Source organism: Ceratosolen solmsi, unplaced genomic scaffold (genome assembly GCF_000503995.2).
Source record: "Ceratosolen solmsi marchali unplaced genomic scaffold, CerSol_1.0 scaffold35, whole genome shotgun sequence".
NCBI lineage: Eukaryota > Metazoa > Arthropoda > Insecta > Hymenoptera > Agaonidae > Ceratosolen > Ceratosolen solmsi.
The window spans coordinates 8,014,532-8,035,547 of NW_011948423.1; the positions used below are offsets into that span (position 1 = coordinate 8,014,532).

Genomic DNA, 21,016 nt, shown 5'->3' on the forward strand with positions numbered 1-21,016 from the left:
AAATTGTTAATTTACAAAATACGAAATTTATATTTTACATCATAAAAAAATGGATCTTTCACATTTGTCTGTCTATTTCGGAATTAATGTTAGGTACTTCTGAAATTCTGATAATACACAATCTCGTGGGTTTAATGGATACTCTGCCATTAAATGGTCATTTAAAAATTGTGGTGGAAAACACATTATTCCTTTGCTTGCCATCATTGCCCAATCTACTTGCTGATCAATTTGCTTCAATTGAATAAAACAATGTGTAATTTTTTTCCCTCTTGGACTACTATCATACGGGGGCCTAAAATTTATATAAAAATTTTTAAATTCGTCTTAAAATGCTTTATACGAGTAATTTATAAATCATTTATTGAATAAAGAAATAAAAAACTATTTATAATATACTAATTTTCAGAAAGTAGGCATTAATACGCATTAAATACTAACTTTGCTTCAACGACAATTCCACCCCCAGCATGTATAAGTCTTTCAAATTGTTCTTTCTTTTCTTTTGGTGTAAAAAGAAGAGCAACCATATGTCGAAAGGCTCCACCAGGATCATTTAGTAATTTTATTCGCCACCTGTATGCAGCGTTCATTATCATCTTTTCGTTATCGCTATTAGCCTCTGGTATTATTCCTTTACTTTTTGGATTACCTAATTCAAATTCTTCTTCCTTAAAAAATAAAATATAAATAAAAATTTCGATTTTTTTTTTTCGGACTATTTTTTGTTTCTTATTTTAAGTTCCTTAATAAATTATTTCTCTCATTGTTAAAATAATTAAGATTAATTTTCGTATTAATTTGATTTCATATCGACTTTTTGTTAATAATTAATTTTTGTATTAATGTGAATGTTCATATGTTAAAAAGATTTATTCAAAAATTTCAATATGACTTTATGTATTTCATAAATTAAATCTGTTATTTTAAAAATAATTTATCCTATTTATATCACAACTAGTTTTTTCAAGCTGTGGAATAATTTGTAGAATTGATAGTAAAGTACGAATTGAAATTCTATACAAAAGGAATTTCAACTTCTTTTAAATAATAATAAAATTACTACTAAATACTAAACTAAAATTCATTTATTAAGCATACTTATAACATAAACTAACATTGACAAATTTCTTTTCATCGTTGCATGCTTCAATGTAAAGGTAATGAAGAACCCATTTTCCAGCAGCTATACTACTAAGTACTTTTTCATTTCTGGCAGGTTTTAAACAAAGTAAGTGAGTAGCTGTTTCATCAAAAGCTGATTCAACCGAAACTTCACCACCAAGTTCTTTTATTAATTTTTCAGCTATACCTTTATCCTATAAAATTATATGCTATTAAATACTAATAAACAAATACGTTTGCAAACTTAGATGACCCTTAAAACAAATTATTACTTTTATTCCTGAAAACATAAATTTAGGTTTCCGGATTTCTCGTTTAATTAATAAAGACTTATTTTCTTTAACATTAGCTTCCTTCACACTATTATTATCTTCTAAAGTAACAGCATCTTCATTTAATACAGACTAAAATGCAAAACATTTGTATAATAGTATTTCATATTTAATTGAAAAAGTATTAGTAATTTATAATTAGTTACTCGTCTTGGAGGAGGTATTCTTTTAACAGGGTCTTCCCAACCAACAGAATCTGGTTGCGATTCTTTCACTAAGCCTATGATACAATATTTATATTAATTTTTTCATTTATAAATTAAAAAAAATTTCTTTATATAAAATCGTAATACGCCGATGTATTATAATACACCGTTGATAACATTATTTATCAAGAAAAATATTTAATATTGTATAAATATTTAATGCTTCACGTACAAATGCATTGTTACGTGACATTTTGAAATAAACTTTAAAAAAAAAAAAAAAAATAGAAAATTAAATAATTAATATTTGATTTTGTTTATAGTGACTCACAACTTCCCGCGGGTAAACATGATTCTAAATGATATGGATTTCCATAATCGATACTTGATGATGGTCTTGTTTCAGAAGTATTTGAGGCTTTTTGAAGCATTTCATCTAATTTAGCAATTTGCCTTTAAACAGATTTATTTCAAATTATGAGAAAATTCAAATTATTAAATATTAAATAACAGAATATATTTTATATATACTTACATGCTTATTGCTGGATTTTTCATACTTATATTTGGACTAGCGTCATCCGAAAACGATAATTTTCTGTTTGTTGATATATGATTAATTAATGATTCTTCATCTTCTTCTTGATCTCCATTCGTTAACGTGTTAAGTCTTGAACTAACTTCAGCTGTAGGAGCTGCCTACATTAATAAGAAATTTAATTAAGAGTAATTTATATAGAATAATTTAAAAAGCGTAGTTTCTTAAAATTTTAACAAATATGTACCTCAGAATCTAGTCGCCCAGTAACGAAATCCCAAGCTAATCGTTTGACTTCTGATAAAGGCTAAAACATACTGTTTTCAGACTTCTAAATTATGCAAAAAATTGAAATAAAATAAACTTACTGTGCTACGTCGTCTCTTTGGTGATGGTTCTTCCATTGGTAAATCCGGAAAGTGATCTATCCACTTTACCCACGCTTTTCTCGTTCGGGGTGACGGATTTTCTTTAAACATTTGTCCATATGGAGTTTCTGGAGTGGATATATGAAAAGGCGACTGTGGCGTCTTGTCATTAATGAGATTCTTAAGCCTTTTATTAATAATAGGAGTTTCGCTCGTCCCTCTGAAGTACTGCTCTTCATTCTAAACAAAAAAATAATGAATTTTTAAGATATTAAAATATTCATTAACAGAGAACAATGAAATAAGAAATCGTTTTAAATATATAAAAAATATATTCTATAAAACTATTCGTTTATAACTAATATTTTAAAATCTGATTAATATTATGTCCAATAATATTATTGTAAAAGACAAAAGAAATTACTGTAATGAAAAGCCTTTTAACAAAAAGGTAAAAAAAAAAAAAAAATGGTTAAAGAATGACTTTATTTAGTCAGTTTTCGTTGATCTATAAATACATACTGAAAATGCTTCTGGCACTGAAGTAGGTTCACATGTTGGTTTCATAAACATTGCTTTATTATTTGCTACTTCAACATTTTTACTGTTAAACTCTCCTGGTGCTGTATCCAACAATAATGTTTTTCTCTTTTAAATCAAAATGTAAATGGGATTTATATTTATTAAATTAGTATCATTACCCATAGTTTCGCCCACAAGGTACGAAGTTTCATTTAAAAGTTTCATTTCAGCAGCGCATTGAATTAACCATTCGTTAGTTACAGCGGGCAATCTCCACTTAACTGCTGCTTTATATTTATCACCTTGTGGCTTAGGACAAATTAAATGAGTACTGCTATACGTATTTTTTTGAAGATTAGTTTTCCGAGCAAATGTATCTTGGTACCTATGATAAATAAGCTTTTATTATATGAAAAACACATTCGCATTTTATCTTCAAATTTATGACACAATGATAAATTATATTTGCAGCAAAAATATAATGAATAATATTCATAATATATATAGAATTTTATTAATCGAATTAAAACATATAATTATTAATATTAATAGTGATAATAAGGGAGAGAAAAAATGTCAACGATATGGAACTTATCGATAACTACATCATTTTCAATCAAAATCCTTATCTACAGTATTGAAATAAGCAGGCTTTACACGTTAAATTATTGACAAAGTTACAAATCTTAGTCTAATTCGTTGTCAAAGATTCAAGAAAATTTAATGAGTTTTTTAAGAACAAAAAAGAAAATATCATAAACTGTATTTAATTTTTTACTGTACGAAATAACTTATTAATAGTACAAAAAGTAATTTTTTAATTTACTAGAAACTATATATAATATTATTTATGCATTTTTTTCAATACTTCTTTGAATGCAATTAATTAAAACATAAAATTTATAGAATCCATTATAAAAATGAAATACCTTGCTCCAAGAGCTTCTGATAATTTCGATAAATATGTCCTTTCGACTCCACTATAAGTGCTCATGCCAATCACACAATTTTTTAGTGGTTTTACATTTTTTGGAATTATTATCGGTCTGTGATAATATGAAACATTTACTAATTTCTCATTGTCTATACAATCTTCCTAAAATTAAATTGAAATAATACTAAAACTTTTAAGAATTCTTTAAAATCAACAAATAACTTTTATTAATTTAATTAAAAGTAAAAATTTATTTACAATAAATAAATCTGTAACAACTTCTCCAACGGTATGTTTTAGTTCAGCACCAAATTTTGGAACAATTCCATAATCGGGAATACTCGAATAATTTCTGCCAATTATTTTACCACCTAATCCATGAATTTGCGTTATAATTTGCGTGTATTCATCCTCCTCGAAACCATTAATAATAAAAACTAATCCTACGTATAAATTTAATAAAAATAGTTTTCAAAAGTTTTTGTGTTAAAAGTCTTATAATGATATATTATAAAAAGCATACCTTGTAGTATCTTTTGACTGCCAAAAGATTCCTGACTGATTGGTATCGCACTATCATCACGCGTTTCACATTGCATAGTGGTACCATTATTTTTTTTACTTGTGTCACTCCATCGATCTTTGATCGTTTGATTTGTTGTTAAACTTAAATTATTTTCAATGTTATCCTTATTTGGAAGTTTTAGAATTTCTCGTAAGGAATTATCTGGTTCTAGAATATAAACAATACAAACGATATTATTTCTATTATTAGAGAATTAAAAAAATATATAATGTTGGGTATATAAAATTAATTTAATAAATTAACAAAACAAAATTTAATATTATAATTTACTCTTGAAATGTTATAATAAATTACGATTAAAAAAAAAAAAAAGTAATATTATAAGTTTAATTGAAATAATTTTTATAATTTTCAGATTTTTGCTATATTATAATAAAAACAAGATTAAGTATGGAAAAGTATTAAAAATATTTTGAAATAAAATAGAACATGATATATGCATAATATAAAATATTCAACCTAAATTAGTTGTTTGAAGATACTGTTCAACAATTTCAGAATGTACATCAGTGTGTGGTATACTTTTAGATTTATCTTCGCTAAATAGTGGAGCAGCAGGCATTTTTGGCCGTTGTAACAACTGTAAATTCTAATAAATTTTTCTTATAAATAAATTAAAATATAATATAAAATATGTGCATTTAATATATATATATATATATATATATATATATATATATATATATATATACATATTCAACATCAAGAAAAGCTGAATTCTTATTCTCCAAGAAAATATTAGTTTTATAGCTGTTATAATAGTATTAATTTTTCAAAGCTTACTTTTTTACTTAAAGGTGATGGAGGTTCAGGAGCAACTGGATATATACTGTCTTTTCCATCAAAAAGAAAATTGTCTTCTGGTGCTGGTGCCTGAAGTTTCATGCACTCTTCTAACCATTCAATTTTTAAAATATAAGGACTATAATAATTTCAATTAGTAATTAGTAAAAATTCACAGAGAATAAGAATTTAACGACATTAAGAAAAATTCATACTATAAGGCTTTAGATTTAATGATTTGTAGATCGTGTTTTGCTTTTATTGGATCGCCAACAATAACATGTGTTAAAGCTTCTGATATATCATCGAGTCGCGTTGCGCTCCCAACATTTAATATCCTATTTAATTTATCTCTATAATTGGATGAAATCCCAGCTAAATAAATCTGAAATAAATTTCGTTTAAAAAATAGCATTAATAATAAAGAAAAGAATAAATAATAGTTTTTAAAATTTTTAAATATCAAATGTTTAATTACAAGAATATAAAAATTTTGTATATTAAATGTATAATTCTATTTGAAATTCATATAAATTAAAGAATTTTTTTTTTAATTTACTTCTAATTTAGAATAAAGATTTTTTTTTTTCTTTTTTAACAACATTATGAATGTTTAATGAAGAATTGACATTCTATGTGCCAGTCTTACATGAAACCATCAACGTTATCTTCTATAGAATACAAATTTTTGAATGTTTTACAACTGAATTTTTTAAGTAATTAGTTTAGTTACAAATTTATGATTTGATTACATAAACTCACATTACAACCATCTAAAAAAGGACCAGCCTTTTTTGCTTCAATAATATTTAATCTCTCTAAAATTGTGGTATAAGAGATTTTAGAAGCTGTGGGTAAATTTTCTGTCGCTAAAGTTGTACCCATTGCAGTGGAACTCATTGTTACTGCAGAAGCTACAGTTTCATCTACATACATATTATGATTTTCGCCTGATATAACACTTATTGTGGAGAAGTTAAATGGTTCCTGAACTGAAAAATGTTAGAATATTAGAATGCCATATGAATTCTATTATGTAAATGTATTTAAGGCAAATTTTATATATATTTATTTAAAAAAAAAAAAAAAAAGAAATAAACATTAGAAATAAAGAAAATATTATTTTTATCGAAGAAATAATTATTTGGTTAATTTTATATTTTAACAGATATGTAACCAAAACGCATCCATAATTTTTAAATTAAATAGAATATATAATTTATATTATCACAACGAAATAGATACGAAGCAACATCTGATAATAAGTAAAAATAAATTATATTTTTTAGATAACAAATATATTAGTTTCAGTTATTAAGAATTTAATATCATACAAAATAAAATGTAATATTATTTCAAACTTATTTTAATTATCATTTAATTAACAGTTTTATTAAATCAAGAAAATAATATTATCAAGCTTTACTGTCTAGTTCTAAAGTTAAAGAGCCTTCATTATTAATTATATACATATTTTATTTTATGGTTTAAACAAAGAATTAAATCTACTTGATCATCTTGTACCTGATGCTTTCTCTGGAGTAGAACATGCCTGAGTATACTTAATCACGTAATTGCTGAATGGTAAAGAATAACCTGCTTCAAGACTATCATAAACCCATTCCACTTTAAGACAGGGAATATTGTTTTGCATAGCATATTTCAATTTTTCACTTAGACTGCTTGTCTCCGATGTTATGACAACTTTCACTTTTGTTCCATCCAACACACCCATAAATTCCTATTATACATACACGTAAATTTTCATTATTCAATAATAATATTAAAGTATAAATTAATGAAAAAGTACATACACCACCATGACTGTTTATTATTTTTTTAATATCTTCTTTCTGACGTTTGCTAAGACTCGTGGAAGTCACTATTAAATTTAAAAATATAGGGCATGTAAATTTATCAAAAATAGAATCAGATCCTGATATCGACTCCTTCAAATTTGTTTCCCACACTGATTGGAGCCAATCTATTGTCACAATTCTTATCCCCAGTTCGACTGCTCTCTTTAAAATAAATTATAATTCATCGTTTACCTAATTTTATATGAAATTTAATTTTATAAATTTTACATTAATATTTTATACCTCGTACTTAGCGGACATAACAATATTTGTAACTAAATGCGTTACGCTAGCTCTTAACTGTTTTGTAAAAACTCCACCCATATATTCAATTTTCTTTTGTATTTCATTCTAAAAACATATAAATTAGAACAAATTTTAAAAGCAATTTATCATTTCAAAATAATTATTGTAATATTACAAAATATGTACATGATTTATATACCTTTATAGCGCCAGAGAAACCAGATGCAGTAACTATGAAACCTCTCATGGCTGTATTAAGTACTGGTGTGGATCCTTCAGGAATTGACTCACCAGTTAAAAAGCAAGATAACAGGCATTGAGGTCCAATAATTCTATAAATTAAAATTTATAATATTTTATAGATTTAAAAATATTAAATAAAATTTCATCAAAATTTAATTTATATAGGTTAAAATACAATCTTTAAATTTGCAGTTTAATAAACAATAACAATTCTGTTATTCTGCTATCTATACTTATAAAATACAACAATATTGTGTATACCGATATATATTACGCATTGTATCTTAATGTTTACTCTGCCGCGCTCTTTTCTAAAATACTAATGACAATTTTTTCAGAAAAATTATTCTACAAATATGAAAGAATTATGATGAGAGTAAAGAGCAATAATAAGTAGGAATACGATAAAAGTTTACTGCAAAGTAGCTTCTATAAATTTCTTCGATACTTATTGAATGTATCTTTAATATAGATCTCAAATCTTTACTCACGTGCATTTAAAATTTTGCAACGTTTCAAACACTTCTCCTTTAAATTCTTCCATTATAAATACATCTTTCTTATCAGGATCAATTTTGAGACATTCTTTTTCAGGAATCCATTCAGGATCGATATCCCAATCGGAACATTTCTAAAAAAGTTTGTAATGCCAAATAAGATTTAAATTAATGTAATTTAATTTCGTGGAGTGTTTTAATAAAATCCTTCATACATTATAAGCATCCCACATATTTTCGGTACATTCATTGCAATTTTCATATTTGCTGGGTATAAGAAAATAAACCTTGACATCAAAAGTTGTTTGATTTGTTTTGTTCGCCATTCTCAGGCAATTAATGATTTGTATATCATTTAAAAGTGATGGACAATTATATAAGCAATAAAGTTAGTTATAAACGTAAATAATATTTCGAAAATAAAATATAATCTAACCTATATTTATATATTATATCAAGTCTATATAAAAGCCCTGTAAAATAAAATTTATATTACGAATAGTAAATAAATAAATTATATCAAATAAGTATTATACCAAAGTCGAATTTAGATGATAATATTAAAACTAACCGTAAAAATTTACACTTGGGAAATGATTTGCACATATAGTTGTGTACTATTCCCGCGTTTTATCTGTCATTCGCTCCTCGTAAAGATGTATAGGAGCGCCGTAAGCGTGTGTTGGTGTGAGGGAGGAATAGCTGGATATTATCTGGATATGCCGGTGTGAAAAATACCTTATTTGGGCCACTAAACTCGCTCCGGTGTGATCATCATATTGTTAATATCTTCATTTCAAGTATTTATAAAAATAGCTTGCATTAAGAATTGTTAATTTTCTAATAAAAGCCATAAATAATAAGGAACAAATGGTAAAGCTTGCTGCAAATGCAAGCTATTGCGTATTATTATTGCTATTGTTATTGTTATTATTATTGTTATTACTATCATTATTGCTGTTATTACTATTTTTATTTGTTGATAAATAAAGTTTTGATCATGTTATTTATCTTTCGTTTAAATGAGCGGCAATTTATCAAAATAATTCTTAATGCTAAAAAAAACTCCGGAGTAAGTAAATTTATGAAATTTGTCGATCGACTCGATCGATTAATTATTAATTAATCAATTTTTTTTTTTTATTATACAATTTTATAAAGAGTTGATTAATCTTATAAAATACACGCACTTATATTATATATATACACGACAAAATCGTCCTTTAATGAAGAAATTTGAGAATAGTCCATTTATTGCTATTTAGTCGGTTTGTCTATTAATTTCCTTAGGTTGAAATGATCGTTTAAACAAATTTAGAGATTTTTTTTTAAAGGTCTTTTAAAGAAAAGACGTCGGTGATCGATAAAATGTTCTACAAGTTGCGTGTCACGCAAAGTAAACTACAAAATACTTAATAAATATTAAGTATTTATCAAGTCAGTCAATTTCAAAATCTGCTGAAATTTAATTGGCCCTTCCATCTCGCCTCATTCATAATAATCGCTTTCACACTTTTCATCCATGTTTCGCTAATTAAGCTAAGCATATAATTGTATAAGGAAACGACAGCGACGTCGTGATTCTGCGCAGGGGAAGAGCATATATAATGTATCCTTGTTTAATGGATAACGTGTAGGTGGATTGCATCATTCACGCCCACCTGTAGCCACCCCAAGTGAGCGTACGTCAGAATTACGTCGACCGAAGGTATTCTGATTTATACCGACTATTTCTAATATGTCGAACGCTCCGTTCTGCCCTCCTTACGATACATTATATGAAAAATGCATAACTAATTAACGAGACGTCGAGGTGTTGGCTAGGCTGCAGTCATTAATTTGCTGCATTAATTTGCTTTAATATAAATTAACGACTAATGTCAATTTCGTCTGATAATATTGGAATTTTCCATGATATTTAGAATTCTCGATCGAATCAATCAAATTCAATGCACCGATAAACCATTTGTACGACTGACTTCCTTTCTTATGAATTACCTATAAGTATTAATTAATAAAAATAATATTTACTAATTGATAATTAATTTTAATATAAGCTGAATTTCTGATAAATTCAGTTCTAACTTTATTCGAGTTTAGTTTGAATAACCATGCAATAAATTCCTAATAAATATTAAATTTAATAGTTTATATTGCAGCGATGAAATATTAATTTTTATCATTGTATAAGATTATCATGAAATCAGAACAAACACATTTATGCATAAATCTTATGTCGACGGCAGGGTTTAATTATTCAAAATTAATTGTATTAAAAAACATTAAAGAAAAAAACTGAATAAAATAATTTGTTACTTTAAGAATATTATGAGATTTTGTTATATTAAAAGTATATTAAACGGTGTTTTAGTTATTTAATGTATTGTAACAAATTCCATAAATTGAGCAAGTCGATTGGATTGAAAAATTATTATTTAAGAATTCATTTAAAATGAATTCTCATTAAATATTATATTAATTAGAATTCTGGATTTACGATTTTATTATTAAGGCTAATCATTTTAATGTTTAAGACTTTTTATTTTTCAATATTACAAATTAGTATTATTAAGGCTACAAAAATCTAAACTTTTATGTACTAACAAAAACTGATGTTCTCAACCGTTTCATCTGTAATTACATTTTTATTTTAAATTTTGAAATTTTTGTATTTACAACCAGTAATTCGATTGATTTTTTTTTTTTTTTTTTTTTCAAGAATTCATAAATCGTTAAAATTTTATAATCTATTGAATACTAGATATTCACTATTTATATCCCATCGTTTATTAATTTATAAGCTTTATTGATTTTCTATTCATTATTTATATTTCATTATTATAGTATTATTATTTTTTTTATTATTATAAATATGATAACATACTTTATTAAAATTAAATCACATAAAAGGATGATTTACTATTAATTTACTTATGATAATATTCTATATGCATAAAGTTTACGTTCTACATAATATAGTAATAAAACATAGTTATATACAAATTTAATTCTTTTTTTTTTCCTTTTAAACGCTTATTAATTAAAACAATTTTGATGCACTCATTTTCATTTGGTGTGATTCTATATATTTTTTATTTTTATCTTTACTATCACATAGATCAGTATGGGAAATACTATTTATTTTCTTGAATATGGCTAACTTTACATATTCTATCGTTTGTTAATCTATTGTTGAAAAAATTCACACTATTCATCTTTACCAGTTTTACTACATAGAAAATTAAGTCCCGTTAATAGAGTCTTTAGTAGGATATTAATTAGGATAATATTAATAAGAACTTAATAGAGAAATTAATTTGCAATAATATTGAGGACTATACATATATTGTAACAGAAGAAATTGTTAACAACTGTAATAATATTATTAATATGTAAATAATATTACAATGAAATAACGATCTTCGTTATATTTAGATATTACAAAATCTGTTTATATTTTTAACTTCTTAAATATATATATATATATATTACATCGCAATATAAAAAAAAATTTACTATATCAAAAAATGTAGTATAAAACAAAACAAAAATGTAATATATATTAAATAATATCAAAAATAAATTTTTTAAAAATAATTTCTGATTTAACAAAAAGTTTTTTTAAATTTAATTATATTTTATTAATAAACTATTTTATATCGATATAATATGTTGCTTTTATTTCATCTAAGTCTTTTGACGAATAGAAATTAGTAAAAAAAATTCCATTGACCTCTTTGAATAATATAAAGCTTACAGTTCACTAATCTATTTCACTTTACATAATAATTATGTTTGGTAGCTTCTCATGCGTAAAGTTTCATAATTATTTCTTAATTTTTCGCACAAAATTAAGTTAGTTAAAAATGACAAACCAATAATATAAAATTATTTTTCAAGTAAACGAAAGGATTTTAAAATCCAAAACACTTTTTACACACTAGAGAGTTCATATAATGAATATCGATAAATGAAGTTTTTCTTGAATATTTTCATATCGCTTTCTCAGGATATATTCAAAATGTATTTGAAACCGTTACATCGTACTTTAAGCAGAAGTATGCTCAATATCTACACTGTACTGGATGCGAAGATAAATCAATAATTTTTCTTATTAAATTTTGATATCGATTGGAGCCAAGAAAATATTTTGACACCTCGGTTATAAGTGTTAGTCGGAATTATTATTAATCATTCATAATGAAAAAAATATCAAACATATTTGCATGTACATACTTCATTTTACATAAAGAAACAAAAGTATTTCCTTATTAATTAAAAGATTTTTTAAAACCAACAGTAAAATATTATTTAGAACATGTCGTTAAATAATTATACTTGAAGGCTTAGGCATTGAAGTTTATGCTATCTTCCATATTTAAATTTGAGTTTTGTATAAAAACGGTATCAATGGATAGTTAATGCGTGGAATTACCAAGGGAACGAAAATTTGTAAATAATTATTAATTAATTAATTAGACACTTAAACTATTATTCATTAAATATACTTTAAGTGTTTTAAATAATTGTGCACCGATAGTAAAATTATATAAAATATAAATGAAAATAATACATATAAAAATTAATATTTGCTTACTTTAAAGCATTGTAGGCATATTAATAGTAATTACAAAAACTCGTTAATATGTAGTTATTTATTATTATTAGAATTTTCAAGGTTTTATTTGATCAAGCGCAATAAATAAAAATAAATAAATAAATACAATAGTTTAAATATTATTTTAGTAATTATATATTTTCAATTGTCATTCGATATTGGCCATATAAAAGTTTTTAAGACCAATTATTCATCGCGAGTAACAAAAATGCTAATGTAATTATAATTTACAATTATAATCTTAATTTTTAATTTTTTAATGTGATATGAAGATTGCCTTCTTTCATGAACATCCTACATGCTTGCAAGTTAAAAAGATAACCTTATATTCTAAAAAAATACAGTTATTTAAACAAAAAACAAAGACTAATTCTAGAAAATCTGTTTTACACAATCGTACGAAAAACGAAAGTTTACGATCACACAATTGTGATCTACGTTTAATTCAATAAATCACTTTACTGAAAGAATATTTTGAAAATAATCATTGATCAAAGATTTTGTATAATTTATTGTATGAATCGTTAAGCGAGTTTCAAGAGATTTTACATCGAGTCAAATCATAACCAATTTAACTTGTACGAAAATTAAAGAGCTTTTTAAAAAATGTGGTTTTAATTTATGCGCTTTTCCTTTATGTTTATCTAGGTGAGTGCAGAGAAATCTTAACAGATAATTTTAATAGAAAATTTATTAAAATTTTATCTAATCTAAATCTAATATAATGAATGAAAATTTTTATGAATGGGATATTTCGTATTAGTCGAGAAAAGTTTTGGGATATTATTGCATTTGATTCTTATCTGTTGCATTATCAATATTATAATGGAATCATTAAGCGAACTTATCTATCTTCTTGCTCGCTTGTACAATTGAATATGTACAAATGAATAGCCCCTATACGGTAATATCAATGGGACAATTTATATTAAATTTGATATTATATGAAGTTCTTAATGAGTTGAATCGAAGTCATCGAGAGTCTCAATGTCAACAGTCTACCGATGAAAAGCGCACGTTCGTTCGTGAATAATTATCGTTAGTCGTTGTTATTGCTGAGTAGTATTCTATTATTTCCTTTTTTTTTTGTATTCGTATTCATGCTTTTTCATTTGATTTATAAATTTAACTCTGACGAAAGTAATATACTATCTTAAAATAAACAGCTATTAAAATATTTTTTAACCCTGACAACCTGTATCTCATTCTAGTTAATACTCCGTAAATTTTATACCTTCATTTAACATATAAGTTATATAGTAAATATAGATTTAATCATGTACATGAGCAAAAAAAAGGTGTAATTATAAGTCTTTTTATTTCTTATTATTCGTTGTTTAAGTTAAATTGCTTAGAAATAGTTCACAATGGCATTGCACAGAATGTGTACTACATATTGGCGTGGTATATGCCTGACTATATTTAATCAATTTCTACTTGCAATTAAATTACTAATTAACACATAGATTTTGAAGTTTTATCGATATTGGATTAATATACTAGATTTTAATAATTTTTTTAACGTTTTACCATTGTCCTTAATTATGCAATTATTTATGAAATATTTGCTGCAAAATAGATTCGAATTGTTTAACTTTAATCGCAATCAACTCGTTATAATGTTCATTAAACGATTATTATTCGTTTTTATCAATTAATTAAATGAAAATAATTTAAAAGATACGCAGATGTTGAGATACCTGTCGTTTTCGCTTCATAAATTATTGTTTATGTTTTTCTATGTAACAAGAAGAGTATTTATTAAAAATGGTATATTCTATGGCCTTATTTTGAAATTGGCTCGTAAATAAAAGATGTCATAGCAATCTTTTTGCTCGTATATTGAGTGAAAAGCTCAAATCTGAACATACATTTATTTGTTTATAATGAAAAATAATAGTACACACACGAGTTTCACTATGGCATTATATAGGCAATGGGTCATGTAATTATATACGAGCGAGAATATAAAGAAAAAGGTGATATCTTTAAATTTCAAATAAGTGTATTAAAAATGTTATTTATATAAACATTTGCTTTAAATTCAATAACAAAATGAACATATATCTATTTGAATATTAAAGACCAAAAAATATGCGCTTAAGCTTTCTTCATTAACAATTCATGTAAACATGTAAAAACGATCTTCCGTTATTTTTTTTATTTCTTATGATTAACGAAGCTTCAATTTGGAACTTTGGATGTCCAAAGATTTTTCGCAGCTGAAAAACCCATCTGGCATATACCTATCGTATGGAAAATCCATCGTCTCAGCTGGCTTTCCGATAGCTCTCTTTCTCTCTCTCTCTCTCTCTCTCTCTCTCTCTCTCTCTACTTCTGAGTGTACAGCGAAGCAATTCTATCCCCCGATCGTTCTTGACAATTAAGTTCACCCAATGCCCTTAACACGCCGAAGGCAGTAATACACTTTGGAGAGACATTCGCAGTAAATGAGCGAGAGAGCTAGAGAGAGAGCTAGAGAGAGAGCTAGAGAGAGAGCTAGAGAGAGAGCTAGAGAGAGAGCTAGAGAGAGAGCTAGAGAGAGAGCTAGAGAGAGAGCTAGAGAGAGAGCTAGAGAGAGAGCTAGAGAGAGAGCTAGAGAGAGAGCTAGAGAGAGAGCTAGAGAGAGAGCTAGAGAGAGAGCTAGAGAGAGAGCTAGAGAGAGAGCTAGAGAGAGAGCTAGAGAGAGAGCTAGAGAGAGAGCTAGAGAGAGAGCTAGAGAGAGAGCTAGAGAGAGAGCTAGAGAGAGAGCTAGAGAGAGAGCTAGAGAGAGAGCTAGAGAGAGAGCTAGAGAGAGAGCTAGAGAGAGAGCTAGAGAGAGAGCTAGAGAGAGAGCTAGAGAGAGAGCTAGAGAGAGAGCTAGAGAGAGAGCTAGAGAGAGAGCTAGAGAGAGAGCTAGAGAGAGAGCTAGAGAGAGAGCTAGAGAGAGAGCTAGAGAGAGAGCTAGAGAGAGAGCTAGAGAGAGAGCTAGAGAGAGAGCTAGAGAGAGAGCTAGAGAGAGAGCTAGAGAGAGAGCTAGAGAGATAGATAGATAGAGAGAGAGAGAGAGAAAGAGAGCGATGGTGGGTGGTAGAGCGAGTGAAAGAGGCGGCAAGAGTGTGGAGGGATGGCGCCATGCCGCCGGACGCACCCTCACGTCATAGCGTAGCCGGTGGTTACGGCGGCGGCGTCGGTGGCGGCGGCGGCGGCGTCGCGGCGCTAACGTCAGTAGTACTTGGCGCTGCCAAGCGCGATACAAGTCGCAACAAGTGTCGAGCGTGGCCGAGATCCTCCTCTCCTCTCCACCGCGGAGGTCAGACCCTGCGCGTGCGACCCTCCTTTCCCTCCCTAGCCACTCTCACATCACACTCTATTATCAACCGTTCATCCTGCAATTCCTCGCTCTCTCACCTTTCCCTTTTTTTTTATTAGTTCTTCACGGCGTTTGGCTGATCCATCTTGATCTTGGACGCGACTTCCTTCAAAGCGCCCTTTCTCCCTATCCGAATTGGCTGCTGGTCAGTTAAACCGATTACGGGTAAGACACCATTCGTTACCCGAGCCTCGAATTTCCGATCTTAATCAGCAAGCATGTTTATCACTATCGGCAATGAACTTCCCTCCAATTTGATAAGGTTCTCGGTCGTTCGTTGACTGCGATGGGCTATTTACTTGAAAATAAACGAAAATAAACAAACCGATAAATTCTCTCGAATGCCAGATTTTAAAAAGAATTTCAAAATTCTGAGCGTTGCAATGAATGTGCCGTGGAGCACCTCGAAATACGCTGCCAAGATTCAAGTGATCGATTAGCAAATTGTCGATACAAGTCATCGTTACTCTATAAATTGTAATAATTGATAATCAATTTAACTGATAGTCAAGTCAATAATCTGGGATTATATAAATTGCTCAAAGAATAGTAACAAATTCAAATATAATATAATAATTGTATTAAATGTAGCAAGGATAAAAAGTATAAATTCTATTTTACATTGGCGCTATGAAATCTAAACGGACGATGTGATTGAAATAACTTTGAATCAATCGTTATTTTTGGATAAATCATAAAATTTCTAATTTTTAACTTTCGTTTAACTTATTGAATTCGTATAGAATCTTTATATACATCTTTCATTTACTTAAGATATATAGATTTTAACGTCTAATTCCATCAATGCAATAATAGCTTCATTATTCGTTTATTTTACTTTACTCGTCGTAATTTTGTTGTTGTTTTTATTTATGATAATGAGAATCAAATTATATGTGATTTTAAGCAAAATGAACTAGAAACTATCAACATAGTAAAACGGAGCATGCAATTAAAAGTTTTGTTATTATTTCGAATTTACTTTACTATACTCACAGTACATTATTAAAAGTTTTGATCTATGTATACTTTGCAAGGATTACCATGTATATTTTATGATACCAAAAAAACAAAAAACGAACAGTTAATAATAATGGGTGTATATTAATTTGGAAAAAGTATGCAATACAAACGATAAAACTTTGATCTGTCCAAGTTAAAGATTAAAATATTTATTTCAAAATTACTTTTAAACGATAAATAAAAAAAAAAGTCATTATTAATTATATCTCAATTATTTTAGCTATTTAAATATATTGTCCTATTGTTACAATTTTTTGTTTTTGTTTTTATATATGATTTCTAGATAATTCGTTTCGCCTCGACTGAGCTATGCGTACTCCAATAATTTCGTACTTTCGTTTTGAGAAATATAATTATTGTTAAGGGATAAGGCACATTGCCTTGGTTATCTATATTTTATCGCCGATACTTTTCAACGTCGTAACATTTTAAAACTTTGCTTGTATAAATCATACGCCTTACTTCTACATACTTCTACACTCCGTATTCGCGGGCATAACCGTACGCAAGATAATTTACATGCACATACGCATGCAACTTTACGCTCTATCAAAGTGTTGGTTTCGAAAATAACTTAGAATAATTTGAAAATAAATTGTTTGCATAATATTCCAAGGAGCGCGCATCAGTGCCTCGAGAATAAAGTGAATGCCTCGTTTGGTTAATAAGAAGAGAGCTCTTTTATATTATAACGGATTTTCAATTTTCACGCGGAATTTTTATGAAATGTTATAATAAAGTTAATGACAATAAGGTGGAATAAGGTTGTTGATGCGCGAAGATTAGAATAATGGGCAAGCCATAAGCCACGGATATTGATATTTTCCATAATACTCTCAAGTCCCCCAGCATGCACGCACTCGCAATACCTTCGTTCACCTATAAAATTCGAGTATCGCGATTAACTCGACGCCACGAGTGCCGCAGAAGCTCGTGCAAGTGCGATGCTCATCGAAGCTTAATAATTGCCGTTTATCCCAGCAGTGGCTTTATGTAATTCTCGGGTGCACGGATCCATTCCATTTTTTCCGCCTCTCGTACACGCACGAGCAAAGTATTAAAGTACTGGGTCGCCGTTGGCATTTAATAACGCGATGGACGGCAATAATTTCGAAAAGCTCGACTCGAGGCGCAAGCATTTACATTATCGTCAGCATCGGAATCAGCATCAGCATCAGCATCAGCAGCAGCATCAGCAGCAGCAGCAACAGCAACAGCAGCAACAGCAGCAGCAGCAGCAGCAGCAGCAGCAGCAGCAGCGACGGCGACGACAGAAGCGAACGCAAAGCAGCAAGGCCCCGGCAAAGGCCGTTTCGCGCATTGAAAACTCCCGGGAACGGACCCTGAGGAGGCTCGAGAGTAACGAACGCGAGCGGATGCGTATGCACGACTTGAACGACGCCTTTCAGGTACGCGAGTCGTACATCCGCACAAATGACCTTCTGCCTGTTCGTTCGCTGATATTTCGCTCGCTTGATGTATAATAAATGCTATTTCTTTCCGAGCGGATTAACCGATTATTATAAATATATATATATATATATATATATATATATATGCACAACTAAAAAATTTCGTTTTAGCGACGACATACCCAAGCGGAATGCTCACGAAGAAGATCGACTCTTGGTTAAGCCGTTAAATTGCCCAAAATAAGACAGTTACTTATATTGATCGACACAACCCGATGACGTCGACTTTATATATATATATATATATATATATATATATATATATATATATTTTTTTTTTTTTTTTTTTAATTAAAACCTGCTTCAAACTAGTTTCTCATGATATTCATTGATTATGATGGTGACAAATCCATTAGCGTTCCATCAGTCAAAACGCATTCGCGATGTATCTAACTTCAAAGTCTTTCTTGAGCTTTCTAAGTTAATTAATCCTTATTTATTTATGCATCTGCTTATTAGTTTGTTCAGTGTTTTATCCGTCTGTTTAGTAATTTGTTTATTTATGACAAGAGATAGTGTCATAATATTTAGATGTGTTATTTTAGACAACGATGACAAAATATATTTGTTTTTTAATTGAAGTTTGTTTTTCTTTATATTTTTACGCAATCATGCTATTGTAAAATTACAAAATTATTCTATTAGTAAAGGCCACATTAAATGGAGAAATGTCAACGTGGTCGTCTATTATACATTATCCTAGAAATTGATACTAAATATGTTTTACTGACAAATTCCAACGCATAAATAATTAATGATATATAATTAGGCAATTACTTTATAAAGCATCAATTATAACTGAAAAGAATAGAGAATGAAAAAAATAAATATAAAAATGAAATAAATATATTATTAATTTCTAATAATATATTAATTATAAATGATTATGTAATTTTAATCATTCATAATTCATTAAGAAATTTTTATGTATATTTTATTAAAAGCCATATAGCTCAGATATACTATTTAAAATAATATAATTTTAATCGATTATTCAAATTTGAATTTAGTTCTTCAACTATTGATACAATTAGGGATTTTTCAATTTTATAAAGAAATTATTTATCATTTTGAATTGCTCCTATAGAAAATATATGGACATTTAATGGTTGCCTAAAAATTTTGACGTTTAAATTTGTAAAATAGCGATAGTCATTTAATTAACGATCTTTGATGCTTCCCTCGTATGTGTTTAAATGAATTAAAATGAAAAATTTGTTATATTATTCTTAATATCTATTCTACAGTTTTTGTAAGAATTATTTATTTCATTAAATTTCGCCCACTCACTCTTATTACTCATTCTTCATTAAATTAAGTGATTCTGTTCGACATGCATCGATAATTCAATCTAATTATGCAAGTTAAAAATGATTTATTACATCATACATAATAAGTCTTTATATTAAAAATGTACTGTTTATTTGCATTTTAGTAAACAATTTAGAGGTATTATTATTATGGTATAGATTACAAGATTTCATTATCACCTTTTTTTGTATCATCGCACCGAATTGCAATAGAGTTCAAGAATTTGTTCATAGTGTAAATAATGATAGATTTAATTAAAATAAAATTTTATTTACTTTTTAACAGAGTAACCATATTTCATAGTACAAATTACAAAAGTCATGAAAAGGTAGTTCTTTATTATAATTACAAATACATATTAATATATCCACATTTTTTAAAATAATGTTTATGTCAACGTTTTATGATTGTCAGAATTTAATTCTCAACATTACTTAGTATCCAAAAGGTATTCCTCATAATAAATATGAATTATCGTTGTAAATTATTTATAATTAAAAACAACTTATAAAAATATGATTTTGACTAAATTACGAAAAAGTATAAGAGTTTTATTTGAAAAACTATAGATATTAAATTATAATGTGTATGTTTGCATAGAATATAATTAATTTTGACTGTGGTAATTAGTAATGTGCAATAGAAATTTATTTCATTAAATTATCGATTCCAATATGTGCAATTTTTATATTCTTAAATCGACAATGTTAAATGTCGGATTAAAATTATTTGTATAATTAAATTACACAAATACAAAGCAAACAGAAATTGATGCTATAATGTTTAATTAATGTATATTTAATTTTCTAATATTATATGATTTTATGATCATACACAGCATATAATTAACAGATTGATTTTACTTTTGGAAAGTTGTATTATTTAAATTGTAATATATGCATTTGTAATCTATTAAGCAATTTAAAGATATTATTATTAACTTTATAGATATTATAAGATTACAGGACTTCATTATCATTTTTTTCTCTTTTTTTTCATCATAGTTCGAAATTACAATAGAGTTCAAGAATTTGTTCATGGCGTAAAAAACGATCGAAATA

General features: G+C 27.5%; 2 protein-coding genes across 2 annotated transcripts in view; one reads left to right on the plus strand and one right to left on the minus strand.

The window, feature by feature from the left end:
- Positions 1–33: 33 nt before the first annotated feature.
- On the minus strand, positions 34–8,547 carry mus101 (mutagen-sensitive 101). The gene is made up of 24 exons (XM_011499721.1): positions 8,395–8,547; positions 8,174–8,313; positions 7,639–7,771; positions 7,437–7,544; positions 7,149–7,355; positions 6,859–7,075; positions 6,097–6,326; positions 5,550–5,719; positions 5,335–5,473; positions 5,011–5,140; positions 4,489–4,698; positions 4,224–4,408; positions 3,961–4,127; positions 3,211–3,416; positions 3,032–3,132; positions 2,510–2,749; positions 2,389–2,448; positions 2,139–2,302; positions 1,935–2,056; positions 1,604–1,677; positions 1,398–1,529; positions 1,119–1,319; positions 442–671; positions 34–295 (listed from the first exon to the last, which is right to left on the minus strand). Exons 1-24 carry the CDS (start codon positions 8,503–8,505, stop codon positions 73–75), a joined length of 3,900 nt encoding a protein of 1,299 aa, XP_011498023.1. The 5' UTR covers positions 8,506–8,547; the 3' UTR covers positions 34–72.
- Positions 8,548–17,915: 9,368 nt separating this feature from the next.
- LOC105362436 (neurogenic differentiation factor 1-like) overlaps positions 17,916–21,016 on the plus strand; it is a 4,094-nt gene continuing 993 nt past the window's right edge. The window contains exons 1-2 of the mRNA XM_011499876.1: positions 17,916–17,936; positions 18,384–18,581. Of these exons, the coding sequence (XP_011498178.1) occupies positions 17,916–17,936; positions 18,384–18,581 (219 nt within the window). The remainder of the gene's footprint in view (positions 17,937–18,383; positions 18,582–21,016) is intronic.